Below are 22,592 nucleotides of genomic sequence, written 5' to 3' on the forward strand. Positions count from 1 at the left end.
GGGGGATAGGTATGACTATGAGGTATCAGACTTGCTCATGGGTCTGAGGGATCCCACCTAGGATTTTGCAAGCCCTGCAGTACAGAATGTGGGGAGAAATGCCTACTGGCCACCTCATGCAGAGGGAGAGCAACATTTCCCCAGGCTGGAGTCCCAGCTGTGAGCTGGGGAAGGAGGCAGCACCATCTCTGCAGCCTCCCCAGCTACTGCATCCCACTCTGGACTTCATCAGATCAGCTCCAGAATAAAAGCAAACAAAGGCTCTAGAGTTGGGTCACATCAAGCTGTACCAGCATGCTGGAAATGAAGCCCAGTAGAGGCACATGGGTGTTCAGAATAGCAAATGGGAATTAATGGGAATAGAGCAGCCACAACTCTGGCTCATAATTTATTCATATACTTAGTAATGCTAGCCACTATTAATAGTGGTTTACATGGAGGAAAAAAAATAAATAATCAACCCCCTCCAAAGGCTGACTGTAGCTTGTTTTAACCCTGGAGTGGCCAGGGAAGCTTGGACCAGAGCATCAAAGCCTCAAAATTCCTCCAGCTGACAGGAAAGCTCCACACCTAATACAGCAATGGAGATGATCTGTCATTTAACTAACAGACCAGGCAGGGGACATGAAAACACTGGCAGCTCACTCCTGTTTTCTGCTCTGTTTTGCACACTCTGCATTTGCTGCTGTCTGTAGGAGTTTGGAGTGGGTCATCACAGCCCCACTCTCCCTGGGGCAGGACCCTGGCCTGGGCAGGGAGAGGGTTGGTCCCCAGCCATGCCCACAAGTCCCCAGCACAATTCCCCCTCTGCTGGAAAGGAGGATTGGTGCCTTTGGGCTCTGGATTTACAGATGAGGGTCAGCTGGAAAGCTTGTGGTGAAATCATTGCTGTTTTTTCTCACACCAGAAGTGATGCCCATGACTAATGTTTTCCTCCCTGTCTCTGTTGTCACAGCCACTCCCAAGGGACACAAGAAGCCAGCAGGTGGGCCAGGTGAGACCTTCCACATGGACAGCATTGGGGCTGGATGTGCTTCCCATGGGGGTTTGGAGTGGGGCTGGGGCTGCTGCCTTAGCAGAGCTTTGGGACACCTTCACTCCCCCCTGAGGAAGCTGGTGCTGGTGTGCACTTGTGCTCTCTCCCTGTATGGCCAAATTAAATGCAATATTGATATTTCTGTCCATGCTGAAGGCAAGTGGCAGTGGAGCATTTATGGCCAAGGCTGAATTTTGCACACTTTGCAGTATCCTGGTGGAAAAGACACAAATCAGTGCTAAGCTACAGCAGAGCTTTTGTTTCTGGCTGTGTGGCACCTGCTAGCATGTGTCTTGGCTTCCAGGAGGGAGCCCACAGGACATTTTCCTGTTTTGTTTTTTTTTTTTTCCTCTCTCCCAAGATTTTCCCAACCTCCAAGGAAAGGCCTCAGCCTGGTGACATTTCCCCCTTCAGGGAAAAAAATGTCTCTCTGGCTGTTTGTGCTTGTTGCATGTCCTGGCTGGCCAGCTCCACAGCACCTGCCCTGGTTGAGAAAGGTCCCTGCAGCAGCAGCTCCTCTGGCTCAGTTCTGGCCACACACACTTAAATATAGCCCAGTCACAAGAGCTGGGGGTTGCTCAACCCTGCCAGAAGAGCCCGAAATAAACTGCAGGGGGAAGCACTTGGAAGTGAACCCGCTCACCCCTGCAGAGGAGTCTTGGCACAAATTAAAGTAAAGCTGTCTGTCCAGCTCCTTGGTGGCTGTGGTCTCTGCTAGGGACAAGAAAAGCCAAGTGCCAGAAGCACACACAGGGCTTTGTCTTTTGGATCACGGCCCAAGCAAGAGGCTGTTTGATCCAATAAACTCTCCCCAGGACACGGATGCGTGCTGAGGCTGAGGCTTTATCTGGGCAAGTTTCTCCTTCCCAAGGCAGATCTCTTGGGATGAATGATGGCAGCGAGGGGCTCCCATGGTGGGTTCCTCTACCCTGGCATCATCTCCTGGGCATGCTCCACTCAGCCCAGGGCCATGCAGGGAGCAGAGTGGGTCCTACCACCAGCTCCATCCCCACAGCACCTTCTCATCTGCAGCCTCCACCTGTTAGGAAATGCTGCAGGAGACTGGTAGGTCTCCTCCAAAAGCCACATTACTTTGGGGTTGCTTGGGATGATATGAGCAGCAGCCACAGCTTGGATGAGGAGAGTTAAATGAGGGCCAGGCTGATCTGAAGGCTCTGCAGTCTGGTTGTGATTGAGCAGTGGAGCATCTGGACACCCTTTTCAGCTCCATGCTGACACCAGCACGGGTGGCTTGTGATCATGGTGCAACATTGCTGGCACAGGACCCACAGGGCTGCTGCTTGGGGGACACATGCCAAAGCCTCTCACCATCCCCACAAATGATGTGGGTTTAATTATCCCTTCTCTCCTACAGCAGGCTTTGATTTGGCTGATTACTTTGATGCCCCTCTGGAGACCACCACCAAACCAGCCAGGCCGACTCCAAAGCCCTTCCCTGGGCCAGGCAAACCAGGTACTGCTGAGCTGCCTCTGCCCCAGGGAGGTGATGTTGTGCTCACCTTTGGGGCTTCACGTGGGGGAAAACACTCCCTGAGGTAGCTGGGGCTGACATCAGGCATTGATAGCCAGACTCTGGCAAGTTTTGTTAACTACCAACAGGTCACTTTAAAAGGTGACCATGTCCTCCTGCTCCACTGTCATAGTGGAGCTGGAAGATGAGATGTGCCAGGAGGGTTGTCACCAGCATTTAGCCACCCTCCCTCCCTTGCTGCCCACACAGCCCTGCCCAGGCTGTGTTGGGAGGCTTGGGCAAGAAGCATTTGTAAAAGGTGTTAACCAGAATGGAGCCATTTGCTGCTCTTAGGTGAGAGATTTCATCCCTGAAGCAGGACATCCTTAAGTGTTGTTTTGGTGGTCTCTGGTCCTGCTCCTGTGTGGCCGGGGTGGCACAGGGTGGTAGCATGATGTGTCCCCACTGGCAGTGTGTTGGGGGTGAATTTGTGGTGGCTCTGCTTGTCCCTTCTCAAATTCCAGCCCCACTAACACATGCCCCAGCACAGGGGATCCCTGCAAAAGTGGGAGCATCCACTCACACTGAGGGCTGGAGCATCCCCAGGGCACTGATGGGCAGAGGGACCCCGAAGGCCCCAGTGTCAGGAGCAGCTGAGGCTGTGGGGAGATCAGAGCACTGAACCACCCCAGCACAGCCCCAGACTCCCTGTGGGAAGGGGATTCCCCCTCCAGTCTTGTCCAAATGCACATTTGAGAGAGTAACATCATTTTGGTCTCTATTTCCCCCTCTCCAGACAACAGCTTTTGGAATGTCATCTACAGCACCACGACCAAGCAGCCAAAAACTACGAGGGCCCCCCCCAAGCCTAAGCCAGGTGAGGAGGAGCTCCCCTGCCCCCACAGCTCTGCTGCCATAGGCAGAGGCTTTGGGATGTGCCATGCCCCTTGCCCTGGTCTTCCCAGCCTCTAATTTGTTGGTTCACGTGAGACATCTAGGAAAAAGGAAATACACTGGGAAACCACCCTGGGTCTCTCAGCATTACCCTGGGCTTCCCAGGGGGTCTCAGTGGAACACAACCCCAGGCAATCAAGGAGGGGGCTGCTCTGTGTATCCACTCCCCTCCCCTCCCAGGCGGGTTCCCCCCAGCACTGCTGCTGCCTGGGCCCTTGGGAGGACCTGTTGGGTGCTGACCTTTTCTGTCCAGCTTGATTATCCAATTGCCAGGCACCGGAGCTTCAGCGTGAGACCCTTTCTGCAGGAAGAGCATGAGACTGCTCACTGCAGTGATGTGGTGTGGCAAGACAAACCTCTCTCAGGGCACGGTGCTCTGAGATGTTCCAGCAGAAGTGCTCAAATAGTGCTCTGAGTCTGTTGCCCTCAGGGCTGATAAGCCTGGCTCAGTGCTACTGCTCCAGACTCGACTGACCTCTCTGCTGGCTTGCTCAGGAATGAGCTGAGCTTGTGTCTCAGGCCTCACCTTTTATTGCCCCCCTAATCCTGCTCATGCCCCCCGCCCTGATCAGGCACAGGTGGGCTTAACACAAACTCATACCCACTACCTGGTAATTAGAGGCACCTGGTTGCCTCATTTCACTACATTTTGGGGTCACAAAGCAGGACGAGTTTGGAAGATCTGCCACAACTCTGCATATAGCTTGCACTGGGGGCTTCAGCTCTTTCACTGACACTTCTCCCCTGGCAAAGCTGAGCAGTTCCTTTATTGATTAATTAATTAATTGCAGAGTTCCCCAGCCTGTGGCCAGCACTGCTAACCTGCATGTTGTTTTTTTAGCAAAAGATCCTCTGGATTTTGACTTGGCTGATGCCCTTGATGATAAAAACGATAGGAAAAATGATGGGAGGCCGGACGTAAGGCCAGGTGAAGGTATGTTGACTTCCCCTCTCCATCTTCTTCACCACCAGCCATGCTGTCCCCTGGGAGCTGTGGGAGATTATAGAATCATAGAATCCTAGAATTGGCTGGGTTGGAAGGGACCTCAGAGCTCATCAAGTCCAACCCTTGATCCACTCCCCCCGTGGTTCCCAGCCCATGGCACTGAGTGCCACATCCAGGCTCTTTTGAAATAGCTCCAGGGATGGAGAATCCACCCCTTCCCTGGGCAGCCCATTCCAATGCCTGATCACCCTCTCCCTAAAGAAATTCTTTCTCATGTCCAACCTAAACCTCCCCTGGCACAACTTGAGACCTCTTGTGCCCTCTTGTCTTGCTGAGAGTTGCCTGGGAAAAGAGCCCAACCCCCCCCTGGCTCCAACCTCCTTTCAGGGAGTTGGAGAGAGTGATGAGGTCTCCCCTGAGCCTCCTCTTCTCCAGCCTCAACACCCCCAGCTCCCTCAGCCCTTCCTCACAGGACTTGTGCTGGATCCCTTCCCAGCCTCCTTGCTCTTCTCTGGACCTGCTCCAGCACCTCAATCTCCTTCCTGAGCTGAGGGGCCCAGAACTGGACACAGGACTCAAGCTGTGGCCTCCCCAGGGCTGAGCACAGGGGCAGAATCCCTTCCCTGGACCTGCTGGCCACGCTGTTCCTGAGCCAGCCCAGGATGCCATTGGCCTTCTTGGCCACCTGGGCACACTGCTGGCTCCTCTTCAGCTTCCTGGCAATCCAGACTCCCAGGTCCCTCTCTGTCTGGCTGCTCTCCAACCACTCTGTGCCCAGCCTGGAGCTCCCCATGGGGTTGTTGTGGCCAAAGTGCAGGACTCAGCACTTGGAATGTTGAACCTCATCCCCTTGGGATCAGCCCAACTCTCCAGTCTGTCCAGGTCCCTCTGCAGAGCCCTCCTGCCTTCCAGCTGATCCACACTTCCCCCCAGCTCAGTGTCATCTGCAAACTTGCTGATGATGGACTCAATCCCCTCATCTAAATCCTCACTAAAGATATTAAACAGACCCCTGGGCCCAACACTGATCCCTGGGGGACACCACGGCCGCCATTTTGATGCAGCCCCGTTCAGCACCACTCTCTGGGCCCGGCCCTCCAGCCAGTTCCTAACCCAGCACAGATGCCCCTGTCCAAGCTGTGGCCTGACAGCTTTTTCAGGAGAATGCTGGGGGAGACGGTGCCAAAGGCAGAGATCTTCCCTTGCCCACCCTGGGTACAGGGGTTGTCTCCACTGCCAGACACTGTCCCTGCTCAGTGCGGGGCTGGGGACAGAGGTGCTGCTGGGCGTGATGCTCCTGCCTGCAGCCAGCATCTGCTGCCTCTGCCCGGCCCACAGAGGAGGGGAGGGAAGGAGCCCCTGTCTCAGCAGCCCTCAGCAGAGGGGCTCTTCCTAGCAGTCTGTTGCCTGCCTACAGGTTTCTGTCCCAGGGCCTCTTCTAACCCATTAAATTGTGGTGCTCATGTTCCGTTCTCCCTCGTCCCTGTACCTGACAGCTCCTTAACCCAGGGCATGTGCTGCTGGGGTTTGCAGTCATTGCCAAGACATAAGTCTAGAGCAGGCTGAAATCCTGGCACAACATATGCTATGGTCTGGGAGATTATTTCTGTTTTTTTTCCCCCATCTCTAAAATACTCCAGTGAATGTATCATTTGTGAGGATTTTTCCCTGGAGCACCTGAGCTAGGAAACAGACCTTGCCTGGCTGGTGTATTGATGTTGAGATGGCTGTACACCCTGCTCACACCTGTAATTAATAGTCAGGTATTTTATTACATTGTATTAACACAGTGACTTGTCTGCACTTTGGTATTCTGGCCTTGTTGAGGTTTCAGACTCCTGCAGGAAAGGTGAGGTGCTGAACCACCAGAATGTGGCACCAGCCCAGATGTCCCCCTGGTTCTGCTGCACCCTGGGCTGCCTGTGACCTCGCTGGCTCTGGCAGTCGGGGTTTTTTTTCTTTTTACATTCATTTACATTCCTTACTAAGCCCATAAATCTTTTCTTTGTGGTAAGCTGGTGAAGAAGGCAGTCTCTTCCAGGCTGTCAAGGCACAGGTAACCCTTCCATCAGGAAAGGAGCATTTTGCTGGCTCATTGCTGTGTCTCTTCCATCAAATAATGATAGAACTAGAGGAAGTGGCCTGAAGTTGCTCCAAGGGAAGTTTAGATTGGATATTAAGAAGAATTTCTAAGATATTAGAAGAGAGGCATTGTTAGGCATTGGAATGGACTACCCAGAGAGGTGATGGAATCACCATCTCTGGAAGTATTTAAAAACCATGTTGATGAGGCACTTCAGGACAAGGTCTAATGGGCACGGTGATACAGGTATTGATAAATATTTCATTGATTGATTGTTTTGACTGGGGGGGGATGTTGACAGTCGGACACTTTGATCTTAAAGGTTTTTTCCAACCTAAACATTCTGTGATTCTGTGAGAGGGTGAGCTCTCCTGCTGCCTCAGAGCACACCCCTTGGCTGCTGCCTCCTGGTGGGGTCATGTCTCCCTTCAAGGTGGCAGCAGTGTTTTCTTCTTATTTTTAAAGAATTTTCAGATGATGACCTGGCCAGCATTGTGGATGGTGGTGGCTACCGCCCAGACAAGAAGAAAGGTATGTGTTGACCTCTATTTTTTTTGGTTTAGCAGTCACATTTGGGGCAATAACCACTGTACCAACCTCCTAGAACCCACCTTGCACAGAGCAGCACTTGGCCTCTGAATGGGGTTCTCAGCTGCAGGACCACAGAACACACAGGTTTTGGTCACATTTTCTGCCACTGGTTGGAGGTGCTTGGTTTTGCAGCACCAGCTGCCACCAGGGCAGACAGGACCCACATCACCCCTACCACCCAGAAAGCAGCAGCCCACCCCTGTACTATGAAAGAGAAGCCTTCATTTGCCTTCCACCATGCAAAAAACAAGGAAAACAAGCAACAGCTGGATAAGCCTGTGTGTTTGTGAGGATCCACAGCATTAAATATTAAAAGCAGTAAGAGATGAGCACCAAAAGCCCAATCAACATTTAATGAATCCCTGTGCCAAGGACAAACCACAAAGGGGACAATAATACAGTGCTGACCTGCTTCCATAAATTCGGGATGTAAGTGACTGGGTAAGGACTGCAGCTCCCAGCAGGAGCAGCTTCTCCTCCCAAGCCAGTTTCTCCAGGGGAGGTGATGTTAAAATAGACTCCAAGCCAAGTGAGGATTCCCTGACATTGCAGAGCTTGGCTGGTCACCTCCCTGAGATGGCACAAGTGCACTGTGTAACTCCCCAGCAGTATTTCATTTGTTCTTTACCCCAGGAGCAGCATGGGGTAGAGGTGCCCTGCAAAGGCTCCCCCCAAACACACACAACAGGAAAGAGGAGCAGCTTCAGAGCCCTCTGAGAAGCAAAGACTTGGAGGGGAGGGGGGCTACAGAGATGCTGGGACCCGGTATGGTCACCCCCAGGCCAGGGGTCCCTGTGGTGCTGCCCCTCCCCTGATGACCTCACGTCTCTTGCAGGTTCTGAGGGCAACACCGACACCAACTACAGTGGAGGTGGGTGCCAGAGGGACTGTGTGTGTGTGTGGGGGGGGAAGGGGATGGGAGGTGTGTGTGTCCCTGCACACAGCACCCCATGCTCTCTGCACCCCGCAGTGGCAGAGACGGGGACAATCGCCGGCGTCGCCAGCGCCCTGGCCATGGCACTCATCGGGGCTGTCTCCAGCTACATCTCCTACCAGCAGAAGAAGTTCTGCTTCAGCATCCAACGTAAGTCTCCCTCCCTCCACCCCCCTGATCACCTTGGGGTTGCCAAGCAAGAAGCCACCTGTTTTCCCTCTGAATCCCACTGCTGTTTTCCAACCCGGAGACGTGAAGGGGTGTCAGGCAACCAGGGACCTGGAGCTGGCAGGCAAAGTCCCAGGCAGGGGTCACTGAGCACAAGACAGCAAAGTCTTGTGGCTTTTTTTTTTTTTTTTTTTTTTTTAAATTGGTTGGAAACAGAAGTGCTGAGGTACTAGCAGGCTGACTCCTGTTCTTACCTCTGCTGTCTGAGTGGTTCCAAAGAATGTTTTATCAATATGGTGATAGGCACTCTCTAAGTATAAATATAAATATAAATATAAATATAAATATAAATATAAATATAAATAAAGATATAAATATAAAGATAAATTTATCAGGCATTGAACAGGCAGGAACCCCCCAGCAGCAACAGTCCCAGGACCCACTGCCACCCCAAAGCCCTCATACACACCCACAGTCGTAGCCCAAGACAAGCCACCCCACCCCACAACAAGCAAACCAAAATAAAACCCCTAAGTTTTCAGCAAAAGGTAAAGGCTCTCCAGGCAGCAGTGAAGGAAGCCCAACAAGTATCTGCAGCTCTGGCAGCCAGGGGTGGGGTAGGGTGGTGCAGCCTCCTGCAGGTGTGCAGCAATCATTGCAATTAAGTGCAAAATAAACAGCAAAAAGCACCTTTTGCATGAGCTGCTCCATAAAGGGTCTTGGTGGAAGCATTGCTGGAGGTGTCCCCACATCCTCACCCCCAGCACTGGGCTCCTGCAGCATTATAGGTGGTTGCAAACAGCTGGAGGAAGGTTTTTTTTTTTAAAATTAATCAAATGAAAGCTGTGAGTCTCAGCTCTAGGGGAAGGGTGTTTGGGGTTGGAAACTTCTGCTGGAATCATGCTATTTTCCCAGTTGTGCTTGCAACAAACAGGAGCATTTTGGTAAATTAGATCAGCAGGAAAAGTCAAATGAATGTGATGGAATGAAACACCCTTGTATATTCCCCCACTTAAATGATATTTTGGCAAGAATAAATAATTAAAAAAAAAAAAAAGTAAAGGCTTTGATGAGGGGGAAGCTGAGAGACACAAAGCCCCAGAAAGGCGGCAGGAAATTAAAGTTAATTATAAAGGAGGATTAATTTAAGCCATCAGACATGGCATGCTGGGCTAATGTCAGGCCTTAGATGCATTGCAATGCATGACAGAAATCTAAGAGCCGTCAGCCACTGCAAAAGTGGCTTTTTTATTGAAAAACATAAATTGCATTTGGCGTTATCCCAGGAAAACACACGTCTTGGGGGAGGCAAGAGGTGTGTGGTGACCACTGGCTTGGAGCAGGGAGGAGCAGGCTCAGCTTTTCCCCATGCCCAGCATCCTGCTGCACTGGCAAAGCTGCTCTTCTGGCTCTTGCTTTTGAGTCTCTTCTGACAGCATTTGCTGTTTCCCTTAGAGGGCGAGACTGCCGAGGAATCTTTATCCCACTTTCTGTCCTTACCCCGTGTCTCCCTGCCCTCCCAGCCTCTCTGGGTACCTCTGCCCAGAGCTGCTCGCTGTGTCCGGGCTGGCACCTGCTCTGCCTCCACAGCTTGGGGTTTTTTTTTTAGCTAAATGCAGAAACTTTTCTTCTCCCCTGCGCCTCGGAGGCTGTGGCCACCCCACTGCTGCCTGAGGCTCCCCCCACGCTGGAGCTGCCCCGTGGGGTACCCCCGCACCCCATCACACTCAGGGTGAGGCATTCCGGGTCCTCACCACGCTTCACGCTGTGTTGAGATATATCCAAAGTTTAAATGCCTAAAAATCGCGTCTTGCATGGCCTGGGCTGGTCCCCTCCCCTTGCCTGCTGCCTCTCCAGCAGGACATGGACCAGCACCGCATTCCCGGCTGCTTCTCCCCAAAGCGGTCCTTTAGAAGACAGCTGAGGTCCTTTAGAAGACAACGGAGGTCCTTTAGAAGACAACTGAGGTCCTTTAGCTCATCCCGGACACTTTTTAAACTCAATCTTCTGAGCTTGGCCATGGCAGTAGGTGCCACCCCCCTTCCCCTTGCTGTCCCCCGGCAGTGCCCAGCCCGGCCCAGCCCCTCCGCCCGGGCTGTGTTTGTTGCAAACATTGGGAACTTCTTTGCATTTAAATAAGCGATTTACTCGGGATTTGACACCCCACTGGGATCCTGCTTCATCACCGCAGCCCTGCTCTAAACTTGCTGCTTGCAGCTCTGCATAATGAGCTGTTAATGAGCAGGATCCCAGCTCTGAGCGCTGCAGCCCCGCTCCTGGCAGCGCTCCCAGCCCAGGCCCCGCAGCACGGAGGTGAAGCAAGAGATCCAGGGAAAAGGAGTCCTGCTGGAAGCTGTACCTTCTAGACAAGCCTCTGTGGTCACTTCAAAATCCAGCCATCATCTCATGATGATTCTTACTGATGATTCTTAGGCTGCTGTTAATGCAGAGGATGTTGCCAAAAGGCATCCTGGCTCTCACAGCACACAGGCCCATTACAGTTTTTAAGGCATCAAAGCAAATCGTTTTTACTTCCCACGTTCCTGTCTCACTGTCTTTAACGTTGTTACTCCTCAGAGGGACTTAACTCGGAGTATGTGAAAGGAGAAAACATGGAAGCTGTTGTGAGCGAGGAACCCCAAGGTGAGACCCTTCCATTCCTTTACCCTGTCTGCATCTGGGCACAAAAGCTGCTGCATCTCAAAGCCCTGGTGCTCTACTGAGCTGTCTCTTTGATGAAGACACCGCTTGGATGATGCTGCAGCTTTTGTGAAACACCCACCATGGTGTTTCACCCCCTTTATTATACACAAAGGGAAGCCGTGGTACAAGACCAAGGAGCTCACGCTGCAAGTGGTGGCAAGTTAATATTCAGCTTTCATGTTTTCAGCTGTCTGGAGTGTCTTGTACAAGAAAAGCATGATCTTTCTTTCAGTGACAGATAATCAAGGCTTCTCCAATATCATATACAACCAACCAGTACTGGACACCCATTGCTTGTGCTCTGCTTCCATCCTGTGCTATTGTACTCCTGATTTTTTTCTTTCTTTTTCTCCCTAGTTAAATACTCAGTACTGGAAACACAGCAAGCACAGCCACCAAAACAAGACACTGTGAAGATGTAAAGTGTGACCCAGGGCTGGAAAAGAATCAGTCAGCAGCAAAGGGAGATCTTCCATGCTTGTAATTGAGCTTTTTATTTAATTTGACTCCAAAGATATTTAATGTGTACTTAGGCTTGAACTGGCTTCGTATTGCTGTAGGTGCACGTGGTAGTATGTGCTTACTTTTTGTTGAGGTGTATGTTTACATCTACGTAGTTTTGTAGGTTTGATGTCCAGTTGTATGCAAACCAACAGAAGAAGGTGCTGAATCCAGGAGCAGTCAGTTTCCAGTGACAGGAGAAGGCCTTTTTCAAGGAGCAGAAGAGCTTACAGGTGTGAGGACAGAGAAGTGCCTGTAAATAGCAATCCAAAGCAAACCCTTCAAAGCCCTTTGTAAAGCACCTCCAGCCAACTCCTGCCATCAGCTATGGTCCCTTCTAACAGCAGATTCAAACTGCTCATTTCCTGAGGGTAGATTGCAGTCCTTAGCATAGTTACATCTCCAAATGAAGTGCCTATGGGTAGCTCTTCAGGTTGGGTCTGGGGCTGAGGCAGGTGACTCCCTTCTCTGAAGTCAGGAGTTGAGGATGCTTCACCACCAGGCAGTGCTGGGCTTCTAACCACATAACAGGACCTGATTTTCATGCCAAGTCATAAATACAGGTAAAAGCAGTGTGTGCAGTGTTCACTTTTAGCAAACCCTATATGAATGCTTGACTGTGCTAGAGGTAAGAAAGGAGCTGAAGTTGCCAAGTGATGCAGTTCATCTGTGTGACGTGAGAGACCTACATTGTCACTGAAATGAAAGCTGTGTATTCCAAGGACAGGGTCAGATCTCACTCACACAGAAAAAAATAGATTTAACCCAAAAGAGAATACACAGAGTAGGTATTTGTTAAGCCCTGTAACACTGCCACAAGAGAAGTCAAGCTTAGCAAGCAGAAGTGCCCCTACCTTCTCCTCCAGTCATTAACACTGGTACTGCAAGCACCCCCTGACACCCCAGGCAGAAAAAGGCTAAATCCTTTGTGTCACCAACTACCTTTTTAAAAAGGCAGAATCTCCTGAGAGGGTGGGTCCTCCTCCTATCACTGTTCTGCATGGGGTTCCTGCAGCTTTCTGGGAAGCATCAGTCTCTGGGAGCAGTGCTGGGCAGGATGTTGGCTGCCCCCAGGACACGTGGGAGCTCCAGCACCCCCCTTCAGTGAGGTGCTTCACTAAATTGCAAGAATTTCTGTATATTTCTAACCCCTCCCCAACCGTTTTTTTACTGCTGCTAAAATGTGCATCCTATGCATTTATTTAAATCAATGACTGCTAAAAAAGCATGCTCTCAAGTGAAGAAAAATTCACTTTACATGCTGTGGGAGGTACTCACTATTTATATACAAACCTAAAATGTAGGCATTTTGTACTGTTTTGAAAAGCCCGTATTTTGTGAATGTGTATGAAAAAAAAAAACAAAAAATTTTTCAGTTTGATGCACAAATTCACAGCTTTCAGGTAGAGGACTTCCACAAGGCCCTGCCAGGAGGTGAAGCAGCCCAGGAGCATTGCTGCCTAACAGCTCCATTTGAAAGGAAATTGCCTCGTAAGGTGGTTAAGTACTTTGCAATAGCTGCACAGTTCTTTATGCTCTTTTTATCACTAGCATTTTTAAAGCCTTAAGACCAGCTCTAGCAGAACAGCTCCAGTGTTTTATAAGGGAGACCAGTTCTAGGGATCTATGGTGCCTCCCCTGTATTCAGAGAACACTTAGGACTACAACAATACTCCTAGGAATTACTGCTGCTTTGTTTTCACCAATGTGTTTAGCTTAGAAAACAAAAATACTCAAACTATTGGCTGCCTAGAGAGTGGAAGCAGGGGAAATAGTGATACACTCTGTGTTTGCTTATTCCCCAAGAATGATTTGCATGGAGGAAGGGTCTGCAGCATTGGGATCATCACGTGCAGGAGCTTGGATGCTGCCAAAGCCACACAGATGAGTTTGTGCATCTCATTCCCAAGCATTTTTTCCTTTCTTAGCCAAACACATTTGGAAGCTAAAGCACGAAAAAATGTTTTTAGAAAGTTTAAGTGTTACAACCTGATTTGATCATCAGTAGGAGCCATTTCCCCAGCTTTGATCAAGTGACCATAATTCCAGTTCTCCTCCTGCCAATGACCATGTTTTCTGTGGCCACAGATCATCAGTTTTAGTGCAGTTCCTTTACTGTGCCCTTCCTGGTTGTCTCCTGGGCAGTGCAACAGCGTGTCCAGGAATAAAGAACCTACCTCTCCTTTGGGAAATTTGTACACTAGAACTTAGGAGAAACATGGGTCTGATTCACAAAATACTACAGGTTAAGGGAAAATTTCACTGAAAAAAAATCCCAGTTTTCAGAACTCAGAAGTTGCTCCTTTCCCTAAGACCTTTTTTAGGACTTTGGTGAACACTTACACCTTAGTGTGTTTTCTAGGTTTGTGGGAAGCTATGAATGCCCAGTGCAAGGGACTTCAGGGATCTACTGGAGAGGGTCCAGTGGAAAGCTAGGAGGATGATTAAGGGACTTGAACATCTTTCCTATGAAGAAAGACTGAGAGAACTGGGGCTGTTGAACCTTGAGAAAAGAAGGCTGAGAGGAGATCTTATTAATGTCTATAAATATTTGAGGGGTGTGTGTCAAGAGGATGAGGCCAATCTCTTTCCAGTGGTGCCCAGTGATACAAGGAATAATGGGTTTAAGCTAGAACATGGGAAGTTCCACCTCAACATGGGGAGAAACTCTTTACTGTGAGGGTGATGGAGCCCTGGCACAGGCTGCCCAGAGAGGTGCTGGAGTCTCCTCTTGAGACTTCCAAAGCCCACCTGGATGTGTCCTGTGTGTCCTGCTTTGGCAGAGGGGTTGGACCAGATGATCTCTAGAGGCATCTTCTAACCCCTAATATTCTGTGACTCTATGATACTTCTAAAAAAATTGACAGTAACAGATTTTAAAATTCTCTTGTTTTAAATTTCTCGTTTCAAATAGGAAAATATTGCCAAATACCACAGTAAAGAAATGAAACCTCTTCAAAACTGGACAAAAGTCTTAATGTGCTAAATGTCAGTAAAGGCTCACATAGATTTTTCATTGCAGTCAGTCTTCTTTTCCATCTGAAGTCAGACCAGACTCTGAGAAATGAAGTGTATACACCATCTATACCACAGGCATTGTAACCACTGGAAGGGTTCTGGTGCTTTTTCTTAGTAGTGATCTGAGTTTTCAAACAGCTGACTCTGCACTGACCTCTCTAACTAATTTAATTAGTACCTCTTCTCTTTAAATCTGCATATGGGATTTTTTAAAAATTCTGCACTTTAGGCTCTGGATACATGGTATGAACTTTCTCATCCTTTACCAAAAAAAAGGCCATAAAACACCGAGTCCAAAACCTACATCTACAACTGCCCTGAGAGCTGATGGATGCTCTTATCACACCTCACTTCTTCAGCTTAACTAAAGCAATTTTTAACACAATCATTCAGAAAGGGTTCATTAATTAAAGAGAAAACAGAGAATTGAAAGAATTTGACTAGCTCTTTTCCTGCAGTTTATTCTGTCAATTACTTTCATTTTCCTTTGGCAGCACTGTAGTAGTTTCTTTGGTTTAGATTCTTCAGCTGAGAATACTCTTAGAGGAATTTCAGAGACTTTGGCACTAGAAACTCAAGTCATTTTCATGCAGCTCCCCTAATGAACCTGCTGCACTACTCATTTGTTGTGATAAAAGTGGAATTAGTCCATAATACCATTTCAAATTCTGAAAAAGTAAGCTGAGTCGACAGGCTAGAGCTTTAAAAATCTGCTTCTGCAACAAAGGAGGCTCAGGAACAAATGAAGTTCAGAAACAATGGTATTGTGAAATTAGAGAATCCTTTTATTTGAGTGAAGTCCTTACGTGACAGCAAGGCATTATTTGCAGGTGCAGAAGCAATTTATACCCAATAAAAGCTGAAAGTTGTGCTGTAAGAAAGTAAGATCCATTTTGCTGTTGTGCATGTAAGGATCATGGAGTTAAAAATCAGAATTTGAGTACCATTGGAAAACACCAAATAAAACAAGTTGACTAGTAAGATATTTCAGACTTGATTTTTGTGGTTTTTTTTTCATGTTGGAAGTAAATTGTGAATGGCAGGCTGTATCTTACTGTATGTCACCACTTATATAACTACACTGAATACTTTAAAGAAAAAAACCTAACTGGAATTTTTGAGAATTATCATGATCAAAACTTCATTTAATGGTAAATATTAAGTATTTGTGCACACACATGCCCTCCTCAGGACACCCAGCAACTAAACCCTAGGTAGTGTCCTGCATCCCTGGCAGTGCCTGGCATGGCTGTTTTGGGGTCCTTTTCACTGCCCTGGGCTTCCTGCAGTTTTCTTTGGAATTTTATATCCAGCAGATGAATTTCCCAGGCAGTGCAAACCAAGCATTTGTATATGACTTTTGTATAATGGTGCAGTGCTTATTTTCTCACAATCAAACCCAGGTGGTTTATATTTCCAACTAACTACTTCTGACTCACACTTCTTGTAGAAATAAAATTTTTCTCAGCTGCAGAAGATCTGGCAGCAAGATCTCCAGTATGACACCCCCTTGGTTCACAGATGCTTCACACTGGGAATACTCTGAAGTGCCCATTTGACTTTGTCCTCTGCTGTGGGGCTCCATGAACAGGAGTTGCTGATCCCTGGTTTCCAGCTTTTGGAGTCACTTTTGGCAAAGTGTCTGATGCTGATGATTCACTCAACTTACTTTACAATCAAAAAAATCAGTTAGCAAGGTTTCAGCCCATTCTGGGACACTGGGTTTGGGTTGTTTCTTCTCTGACATGACATTGACAAGAAGAAAACCTTACAAAGTCAGATTTAAGTGTTTGCTGTCTTTGCACATTCTCTCTATACTCAGCAGGGTTAAAACAAAAAACCAAAGCAAAATAAGATCCAGCTTTTGAATCAGAAATTAATAGCTACATCCTAGGTGCATCAAACAGGAAACAGGGCTCTGCTTTTGCCTCAGCCACTTCAATACTGTCTTATTAAAAAATAATAACAACAAAATTAGCTGCTAATAAAAAAATTGATTTTCAGGAATTGGACTGAGTGCAAAGTCACCTCTTCATTATCTACCATTAATGAGCTATATAATGACATCCATTGTCATTGTCACCCCTCCCTTCAGATCAGGGAAGACTCTCTGAGCTGTGTGAAACTTGTGGATAAGGAGCCAGTCAGTTGCAGTAACTTTGATTCTTCTCAGATTTTAGCTCTTGGAATCTAAGCTTTAAAAAATCTCAGAATGCCCAAGCTAATCCAGGCATCACTTTTACAATAACTGTAGAGAAAATGTTGTCATTATGAGCAGAAATAAAGAAGAAAACTTCAAAAGATTTTCTCTAGCACTGCATTTTAGAGATAATGTGCTTTACTTTAATATATGGTTAAAATGTCAAGGAAATCCAAAGTATGGAAGAGTTTAATTCAATACCAGCTCAACATATTTTGGCAATGTAGAATTCAGTCCTGGCATCCTGTTCAGCAGAACCACATTTACAGGGAAACATCTTTCATCTGTTTATAAAAAGCCTGAGGACGATTAAGAGATGCAGCACTGCAAGCCCTCCTAAACTTTGCTCTTGTGGGTATCCACTTGAAAATGCTTTTCCTGCAATAAAAAGGACACAGTGAAATACCTTGCACTGCACAGGGAAGTTGTAAGGCTGGATACTGCACACCTGCCTTTTCAGTTGAGGTTGCAGAAGTGCTCAGAGCTCCCCTTCCTCATGAACCATCTGCTACAGAGATGAAAGCAGAGACACAGGTGAGTGCTGGCACACAGCAAGAACAAATGGGGGGTAAATAATAAATAAATAAACCAATACTCAGAGAGTAAACCCCACAATCAGCATAAAGAATCAGTTGGCTCTTAAGATTGGGGCTTCATTTGCACCATCAGAACTTGGAGCAACACGAGCATGAGTCAACAAGCAGAGCTGCATTACTGTAATGTCCTAAGGAGAAGAACCAGAGCCTCATGAAATACAGCAAGGAAAACAATCCAGGGAAAATTTTCAGCATTTCTGGGCTTTCCAAGAAGGTCACAGAATAATTTTCAAAAGGCTGGATGTTCTAGTAATCAAATCTCCAGGATATTAATATTTGGAGGAGGAGAGGTGCAAGCAAGTCGAGAACGTGTATTTTATACAAAGCCACAGTTAAATTATTCACTTTACAGAAAAAAAAAGAATGGTAGCAGCAATTTAAAAAACAAAAAGCCATCAGGCTTTATTTCAAGAAAACCAATTAAGATCGCAGTACTTAAAAACTTTGTCAAACAAAGTCATTACAAGTTAAGGTCTTCAAAAGGAGTTTGGACAGGCAGGATCCATTTTCTGAACTTACAGCTTAAGCCCATGGGGTGTGCATATGTTGAACATCACATACACACGTGTGTAAAGGGACACAGCTTTGAGTTTTGTGTGTAAACTTTAAAACTGAACAGGCTTAACAAAGTGTGGAGCTATACAGACTATACAATTTACACAGCTGGGTGTCATTCCAACCCCAAATATTACCATTCCCTAGAAAACAAACTTTTACTTTGTACAAGACCTTGACAAATAAGTTTACCCCTAGCTCAGGAGGCTGAAACTGAACAATAAGCTAAACAGTCAAAAGACTTTATTTCAACTCGTACAAAAGGCATTAAAAACCCTAAAATACGTGCTTTACCAAATATATTACATCATACAAGTCAGTGTGCTGTACTTGATAAATCCAGCTTAACTTCATCCACTTTTATTGGCATATTTAGTCAAAATGTAAAACTGACTACACGGGAAAACATTTATTTTAAAACCAGTCTCCAAGTGCATTAATTACCTAAAAAAAAATAAATTGGTCTAGGAAAAAATATATATATATATATTACTGAGTGAAATAAGGAACTCCCATTTAGAAAAAAATGTTCTGTGTAAGCATCATGTGGCATTTAATCTGATTCTCTCAGCCAGGCATGGTACCCTAGGCAGTGTGAGAAGCATTTTCTGTCTGCTTGGCAGATGGATTCCTTTTTCGGATGGCTAAATTGTTAGTTGCTCAAAAGAAAGTTTAATTTCACAATTGGTGATTTAACTAGAGATGTCAAAACACATGTGGGAACTGCCAACAAGAAAATACATCACATCTATTGAAGCTCTTTTTGGCCTCATCATGATAATATCAGACACAGAGTAAGGCATGTAGATGACAGCAATTTCAAGTCACTCACAATCCTTTTGTGATGGAAAAAGCATTCCACCCTCCTCTCTGTATTACCTGACACATTTTTTTTCCCCCGTGGCTTTTGTTACACATCACACAGAGGTGTGCACTGGTGTGGCTGAATGGGAAGGAGAGGAACCTCTGTCAGAGGAGGAGGAAATGGATCTTGTGGCAGCTTCCCGCTGCAGATCTTCCACCTTCTTCTGAAGCTCTGCCCGGATGGCCAGGAGCTCCTTAAGGTTTTGATGGATTGGGACCTGCCAGGTGAAGAAAAGAAAAGGCTTAGTGTGACTCTGATTGTGAGTAACTTGCTCAAGCAATGCTTCCACCATTTCCTACAGTACCACCAGGAGCCCAACACCTATGGGTTTCAGTATATCAATATTTAGGGAAGTGTTTCTTTAGTGGTTTGACACGAAACATTTCAGCAACTGACAAGTCTAACAACACAGTTGGCAGGAAGCTTATTCAAAATGCAAATGGTCTTGACTGGATACCAAACACATTCCAATAAATGTACCCCTATCTCTTATCAATAACACTTTCAGTTGAACTTAAAATGCCTTTCCTGGGAACTATTTCTTCTGCCTGCTGGGACAGGACTTATTATGTACAGAGAGAGTTCACAAAGCTGGCTCCATACAGAGCATCTTGTTACTCCCCTAACCAGGCATCTTTCCAAGAGGCTGACCCTTTCCAGCTTGTCAGTGAGAAAAGTGCTGCAGCCAAGCAAAATGTGCTTGTGGTAGAGCTCCCAGAGTCACACCAGTAAACCTTTCACTGACGTGACTCACACAGGTTGCTGCTGCTGACAGGACCCAAAAATACCAGGGATGCACCACTTGACACCAAGGATTTTTCACACTTATCTGGAACATTCAACTATATTATAGCCAGAGGAAGATGCAAGCCACTCTGGTTTTTGCAGCTGGATTGGTTATCTCAGACATGCAGAGACCTCCCCTTCTTCCAAATGCCACAGAAATGCCAGAGAAGTTTCACTGTAAATTGCTCTCAATTTATTTTATCCTGTGTAAACTCTGATTGTTTATAGCTTTTGGAAAGAGCAAGATGGGAAAATAATTTAATTGGGCCACCAAGGCAATCATGGAGAAATGCAGCAGTGGGAAACCTATGGATTGGTAAGGAACCTATGGATGTTGTAAGGAATTTACACTATGGAGTTCTGGAATGCCAGGTTCCAGGGAATTGCACTCACTTCCTACTGCTGAAAAGTAGTCAGGGCTGGGATGCACACCTGAGCATGACATTTTCAACCAGAAAGGGTTTTCCTTCTTGCCATCAACACACAACCAAGTCACAGTTTACTTTTTTGTGAATTCTGGCTTTTTAAGGAAAGTACATTAAAAAAATCCACGCATTTGTTTTTGACATTTAGAAAATCTGTTTCTGAAACAGGAAAATACACTTCCATTTCTAAATTTCATTCTAATTTAAAAGACTGTATGAAACAGTCTGGTTTAGGTCAACTCTTTTTGGCCATATACTTTTAGCTCACTAAGAGAAACTTCAGAGTATTCACAAAGTGCTGTTGCCAGTACCCTGCCAGTCATTAATTCACCCAGCACGTCATCTACAGCAACTTGAAAAGTGTAACTTTTTCAGCCTTCCAGCACAAAAATCACTGCACACCACCAAGCTCCCATGACCCTGGAGTCCATGTCACCTTGCCATCCTCTCCTGCTTCCACCACACAAACTCTTTAGTCAGTGAGACCCCAACTCCACAGGCAACAGACACCTTCTCTGATCAAACACAAAGCACCCCCTGCAGAAAGCCAAATTAATTTTTCTGAGGCAATCTACAGAATATGGATATACCTAAAACTGGAGCAGGGTGAGGAAGTTCCTCCAAGATGCTGTAATACACACCAAGAAAAACTCAAATTTCAGTGAAGACCAAGACTTTCTGGAATTAGCATTCCTTGTACTTTTTTTTTCCTGCAGTAAAACATCCCTTCCTCACACACTCCCACTTTGAATTTTTTCTTTATGAAGACATTTTCCTGAAATATTTAGGTCTGTAACAAAGTGATTTACCACTGGTATAATTAGTCATGCAAGCCCTGGGTCATGGGAGATTTGTACACCTGATTTCTGCACAGCTTAATCATGATTCAGCACAAGAGGCCAATTTCTCTAACACCCCTTCACATGGGCATTAGCTGGTGTGTGTGTGTTCCACTGCTCAAGGATCAAAACACTCATAAAAAGCAGTTCCAACCAACTGGCTTTTGGGGAACCCACCACAAATCCTTTCAGGGTATGTTACACAAAAGCTGCTGCAGAACCTGGCACTTTTTTCAAGCAGAAAGAGAGTGGTTGCACATCTCAATCCTTCTGCATTCCTTAAAACCTAATTCAACACGACACATCCCCAAACTTTGACACAAGTGTTGTTCTCCCCAGCTCAAGGAGCATGACTGCCTTTAAGTAGATTAGCTAAATAATAATAACATTTTAGAAGTTCATTTATATATTCAAATGACACAAAAAACCTTTTCAGCATTAAGGTTGCAAAACTATGCTCTCAATAAATTAGCAGGTGTCAGTATGAAGATCACTTCCCCAAACTCAATTCAGCCATCCTGTACATCTGTATAAAACAACTGGTTAAATATTAAAATACTAGTTTTCCCTCTGTAAATCTCATTTATTCGGTGCACAGTTTGATGCTACTCAATTAGTGAGCAGTTACTCAGTATTTATTTTTCTTTGCAGTGTCTGACCACCTCTATTTATTACAAATTTAAAATACTTGTTTCCTTGTCTCTACTTTCATCTTATGTCAAGAAACAAATTTATTTCTGCAGCACTCTAATGAGGTATGGGACTACTGATAGCACTTTTACACACAAGGATCTGGAGGAAGCACCTCCTAGTTTTGGATAGCTTGATCTCAGATTGGTTAAACAGAGAACTTAGGGATTCTGCAATTCAGAGTAATGAGGATCAAGCAGGACACCCAGTAAATAAGGACCACACAAGGTGACCACTCTGCTCCAGGTGATACACACCTTACAACAGAGCAATCCTGTGCCAGAGGCAGGGAGAAGCTTTGTCCCCTCACCCTCCAGACAATTTTTTCTTTACCTGCTCTCCTGGACTGTATTCCATGGGTTGAACAGAAAGCAAGCACTGGAAGTGTTATTCACTCCTACCTCCCATCCCCAATATGTCACAACTCCCCCCCAGACTCTGCAGCTAATCCATCTCTCAGCCCTTCTATTGTCATTTATTCTCAGTCCTTGAGCATTCACTGAGACTGTTCCAGCCTGAGACCTCCAAATTGGATGAATTTCTTCCAGGATAAGACCAGGCACATTTCTTAAACACAATCTCTCTCACTAAAATCTCATGTTTACCCTAGAGATGGTATATTTACAGAAAAACACCCCTCACCCCAACAACAGAAGTCTACAACACCAATATTTTCATTTGGGAAAACATTTTTCTTGGTCCCATTCTCAGAAGCAACTGAGTCTTCCTGGATGAAGTTTTACAAAACAATTTGGTCAGACACACATACTTGGTGACTCCATACAAACCACTAAAGTCTGGAAAAGCTGTAAGCAAGGCAGAGCAGGGTCTCATAATGGAAATTAAAAAAGGGTCACCTTTCAAATGTTGGCCATCTTTTACCAAGTGCATGTTAGACATAAAACCTGCAAGACAGTTCTACATAAATATCATTGTGCCACTTCATATGGTAATGTGAATGCAAATGGTTTTCTGATGTCAAGGTTTTCCCAGGAAGATTCTTGCTGCTTTTCATTTAACTCAGCATCATGTAGATGCACATTGATGGGAACCAGTGAAATTCCAAAAATAGATTTCACACACTAAATTTCTGATACATACTGTAATTTTACAGAACATGTCAAATTCAGCCTAGAGAGATCCTTAGCACTTTCAGAGTATTTTCAAGCAGCTGACAATAACTGGTATATTGGTGAGAAAGGTCCATGGGACAAGAAAACGGTGGTAAAGG

At 46.3% G+C, this 22,592-nt stretch overlaps 2 protein-coding genes across 10 annotated transcripts in view; one reads left to right on the top strand and one right to left on the bottom strand.

Moving 5' to 3' along the window:
• CD99L2 (CD99 molecule like 2) overlaps window positions 1-15,386 on the top strand; it is a 34,491-nt gene extending 19,105 nt beyond the window's left edge. The window contains exons 3-11 of one of the 3 annotated variants that reach the window (XM_071758149.1): window positions 956-994; window positions 2,412-2,510; window positions 3,304-3,384; window positions 4,303-4,395; window positions 6,956-7,021; window positions 7,917-7,952; window positions 8,052-8,165; window positions 10,761-10,826; window positions 11,244-15,386. In XM_071758149.1, coding sequence (XP_071614250.1) covers window positions 956-994; window positions 2,412-2,510; window positions 3,304-3,384; window positions 4,303-4,395; window positions 6,956-7,021; window positions 7,917-7,952; window positions 8,052-8,165; window positions 10,761-10,826; window positions 11,244-11,308 — 659 coding nt within the window. In that variant the 3' untranslated portion in view covers window positions 11,309-15,386. The remainder of the gene's footprint in view (window positions 1-955; window positions 995-2,411; window positions 2,511-3,303; window positions 3,385-4,302; window positions 4,396-6,955; window positions 7,022-7,916; window positions 7,953-8,051; window positions 8,166-10,760; window positions 10,827-11,243) is intronic. The other 2 variants (XM_071758150.1, XM_071758151.1) reach the window with 2 other exon arrangements.
• Window positions 11,357-22,592, bottom strand: part of MTMR1 (myotubularin related protein 1) — a 46,619-nt gene continuing 35,383 nt past the window's right edge. For 3 of the 7 annotated variants that reach the window (XM_071758113.1, XM_071758115.1, XM_071758114.1), the window contains one exon: window positions 17,578-18,838. In XM_071758113.1, coding sequence (XP_071614214.1) covers window positions 18,674-18,838 — 165 coding nt within the window. In that variant the 3' untranslated portion in view covers window positions 17,578-18,673. Of the gene's footprint in view, window positions 11,641-17,011; window positions 17,114-17,577; window positions 18,839-22,592 lie in introns of those variants that run through there. The other 4 variants (XR_011728751.1, XR_011728749.1, XR_011728750.1 and 1 more) reach the window with 3 other exon arrangements.

This window comes from Heliangelus exortis, chromosome 14 (genome assembly GCF_036169615.1).
Source record: "Heliangelus exortis chromosome 14, bHelExo1.hap1, whole genome shotgun sequence".
Lineage (NCBI taxonomy): Eukaryota > Metazoa > Chordata > Aves > Apodiformes > Trochilidae > Heliangelus > Heliangelus exortis.